General features: G+C 49.2%; 1 protein-coding gene across 2 annotated transcripts in view; it reads right to left on the minus strand.

Moving 5' to 3' along the window:
- NFKBIZ (NFKB inhibitor zeta) overlaps positions 1–2,971 on the minus strand; it is a 15,598-nt gene extending 12,627 nt beyond the window's left edge. For both annotated transcript variants that reach the window (XM_019523702.1, XM_019523700.1), the window contains exons 1-2: positions 2,771–2,971; positions 304–443 (exon numbers count right to left, since the gene is read on the minus strand). In XM_019523702.1, the coding sequence (XP_019379247.1) occupies positions 304–443; positions 2,771–2,966 (336 nt within the window). In that variant the 5' untranslated portion in view covers positions 2,967–2,971. The remainder of the gene's footprint in view (positions 1–303; positions 444–2,770) is intronic.
- Between the last annotated feature and the right edge of the window lie 549 nt (positions 2,972–3,520).

Below are 3,520 nucleotides of genomic sequence, written 5' to 3' on the forward strand. Positions count from 1 at the left end.
TTTGGCATAACTGCCGCCAAGTTTACATTTATTTGTACTCCATTTGAAAAACAAGCCATCTATAGTTTCAATGCATCTCCTTTCTTTAGCAAGAAGAGCAAATCCACCTGCTGGTGTCTTCCCACTCCGTACCCCCAACTCTTCCTTCCCATAGTTTTGGGAGAAAACATAACATTTCTCACACCTGCATCAGCAGCAAGCCAAAAAAGTGGGGTCTGGTTTTATTAAATACATTTCTCACCAACTCTACCAATAGCTGAACCCACTGATGCAAGGGCCCATAGTATCAAAACTATTTATTACCTTGCAGTCATCAGCAACATAGCCTGTAGACATCTGTCTGCTGCTTCTGAAGTGCAAGAGAAGCTCTTTTACTGAGTTCTTCACACGAACCCCCTGGAAAGGTCCTTTGTGCTGCCTTCCTCCCCCCATGTGGTGTTCAACTGTGGAGACACAAAATAAAATTTAAAGGTGCTCAAATAAACGTTTAAAAAAAGCCCAAACAAACAAACAGCAAACAAGCAAATTGGAATTACCAGGAATCAAAAAAACCAACAGAAAAACAATCACCAAAAATTCTCTAATTCCATCTGAGAATGCAGGCAGTCGTTCAACACAAGAATTGATTACAGAGACCCATGCTGGCCAGCTATTAAGGGTTTCAGAAGCACATCAATTTGAATTTCATCTCTTTTGACTCTCCCTCATCCCTCCCCCCCTTATCAACTCTTGTTGGTTAATACACTGGAAGCAATAAAATGCAAGTGGTACGCATATGCAAAAGCATGATACAAAAATATTAGAATGTTTTTTGCCTAATGCTGGGCCAATAATTTCCAGAATTACTTGTGCTTGGTGTTTCCATAGGGCTTGAAAATTTCACTTTAAAGAAGAAAACTTGCTTTCTTTAAAAAGACAAGCAGAATACTCTGTGAGACCTCTCAGCCTCTTTTAAAAAAATCAGATCAATTTTAAAGCTGTAAAAGCAGAAGTGAAAGATAGGAAATGATGACCTAACACACCCCATTTGAATAGGGAAGTAATGTGATAAGGAAAGTACAGAGTTTAGGAGACAAAAACTATATACAATTATACACAAATATATCAACCCTCCCAGAAAAGGAAAAAGCCAGATGCTTGATTTTTATTTATTTATTTTTAAATACAGGAAATGAGATCAGTGATCTGGTCTCAAGTTTCCCTTGGCCATCAGCTGGGATTTTTACCTGGAGAAAAAGAAATACAGTTCCCGAGTCAAGATCCACGTCAATGGGAGTCAATCTCTGGGTTTCAATAGACTTCATGGTAACAACACTCCAGCAGACCCAGCCTTCCCAACCCAGAAAATGAGCCAGGCTCTTAAGAGCCTCTGAAGTAGAAAACAGGCTTATGACTCACAAAAAGTTTAAGAGCCATTTTTGAGACACTAAGAACAACAAATGATTAACTCGATGTTTATATGTGAAAACATTATCTTTCCGTAAACAAGCCTCTCATGGAAAAATAAACCCAAACAGACAGAAAGGAAAAAACAAAGGAGAGAGGGGGAGGCAGTGCCTAGTTACATAAACAATAGTATATTATTTAAGGGCAGGAGAAGGAGGAACAAGGGAGAGAGTTAAAGACCCAAATAACCAATGCAAATTTATCAAATGGTTTTGGAATAGGTCCTTGTGCTGAACTAGCAAACACTTTCAATGGCATGCTTTAGAGGTAGGCTCTTTCCAGACTGCACTGACACCCCACTACATAAAGGAGCATAACCTTTTTAGACTCAAGACCCCACTCTACTCCTGCCCCCAGGAAAATGCCAGCTCTTAAGTTCTCTTTCGTTTTCTTTAACTATAGAAAAATACTAGAGCAATTCTGCTGCAAAGAACGCCGAAACACAACAGCAGGGCAGAACAGTCTGAACACAATGAATTCTGGGAATTCTGAGAAGTCTCTGGGTTTACCTTGCAAATCCTGTGTGCCCACTTAACAGTGCTAACCGTGTGGCATCCTGCAGCACCCACGCAGGGACCTCCAAGCACCCCAGGTTACGGGAATGCAAACTGAACAGCCTCCTCCTGAAAAGTGCTAAGCATCCATTATGAACAGCCCTGTACCCTCTTCTCCTGCTGGCCGCCGAAGCACCAAAGCCAATGACTACTGCATGACCATACTGGATGCCCCAGGGAACACAAGACCCAGTAAAAAATAAATCAGTAAGCAAAATAAATCAGCCGGGGATCACAAGGGACAAGAGTTCCCCTGGTCAGATCTGGTTGCTCCTCTCAGACTGGGCAACCTCCTGTCCACAGAGGTCCTGAGTACCTTCCAAGACTAGCCCTACCTCTTGCCGCAACGAGCTAGCTCAAACCTAAGGCTGTATCTACCGGAAACTTTGTAGTTCAAATCTTACTCATGGGGAAGCGGGGCTGGTGGTCCACCTCAGTCTGGCTGCCTGAGGCAGGATCACCTCTACCCAAAGCACACCATACAAAGAAACCACCATTTCGGTCAGTGCTTCTCAACCTTTTTTGTACCAGGACCCATTACAGAGGAGCTGGGGTGGGAGGGAAGATACGCCCCACTAGAAAAGACAAGAGCCCCTCCCCTTAAGTTTTAAAAATCATAACCTAAGGCAGCCTCTGACGGGCTCGCCCCTACCCCATGCCAATCCTCTCCTAGGCGCTCTTCCCCAGTCGTGGGGATTCAGCCCCCAAGCACAATAAACCTCTGCCCCCCTCAGCCTCTCGCCCCCCGGACGGGTGGGCCGTGCCCTTACCGGCGCGTCGCTGCCCACCCGCTGCCTCGCAGTCGGAGCCGGAGCCGGAGCCGGGCGAGGCGGGCGCGGAGCGGGCGGGCGAGCAGCTGCCCTCGCTGGAGTGCGGGGACGAGGCATAGAAGCAGGCCAGGTCCAGGGGGCTGCCCGTGCCGCCGCCCACCAGTGCCAGCGCTGCGTGCCCACTCTCCACTAACATCCTGCAGCCGGGTAGAGGCGAGCGGCCGCCGCGCAGCGCCCCTTATAGCCGCGCCCGCGCCGGGGCGGCGCCTGCCGGGAAGAGGCTCCGGCCTCCCGCCCAGCGCCCTGCCCCGCAGCGCCTCCGGGCGGAGCTCGTTTTCGAGCGCCCTGACGCAAGGGAAGGTCTGTGCAGCGCCCTACGCAGCCCCCCCCCCCTTCGCCAGACATCACGAGAATAATAACGATAATAATATATAGGGCAACGGGGGGTGAAGCATGCTCCTTTTCGGCAGCTGCCCGGTTGGCCCGTGCCTTTGTCCGGCCCTGGGGCTAGTCCCGCGTTGCGGGGCCCGTGGGATGCAACCCCAACGTGGGGCACAGCGATATAGGAAAGGGTCACGCACTTTACAAATAGGTTCTCTTAGAAAATGAGGGTTGGCAACGTGTACCAGGGGCATGTGTCCCCACCCCCACAGACAGGGTGGGGGCTGATGCTGCTGGCAGGGCCGGAGGCTGGCGGGAAGTATAGGCGACGCATATGGGGGGCACGTGCCCCCCCAGCAGGGCTGCTGA

Source organism: Gavialis gangeticus, unplaced genomic scaffold (assembly GCF_001723915.1).
Source record: "Gavialis gangeticus isolate Ggan-Ray unplaced genomic scaffold, GavGan_comp1, whole genome shotgun sequence".
Classification (NCBI taxonomy): domain Eukaryota; kingdom Metazoa; phylum Chordata; order Crocodylia; family Gavialidae; genus Gavialis; species Gavialis gangeticus.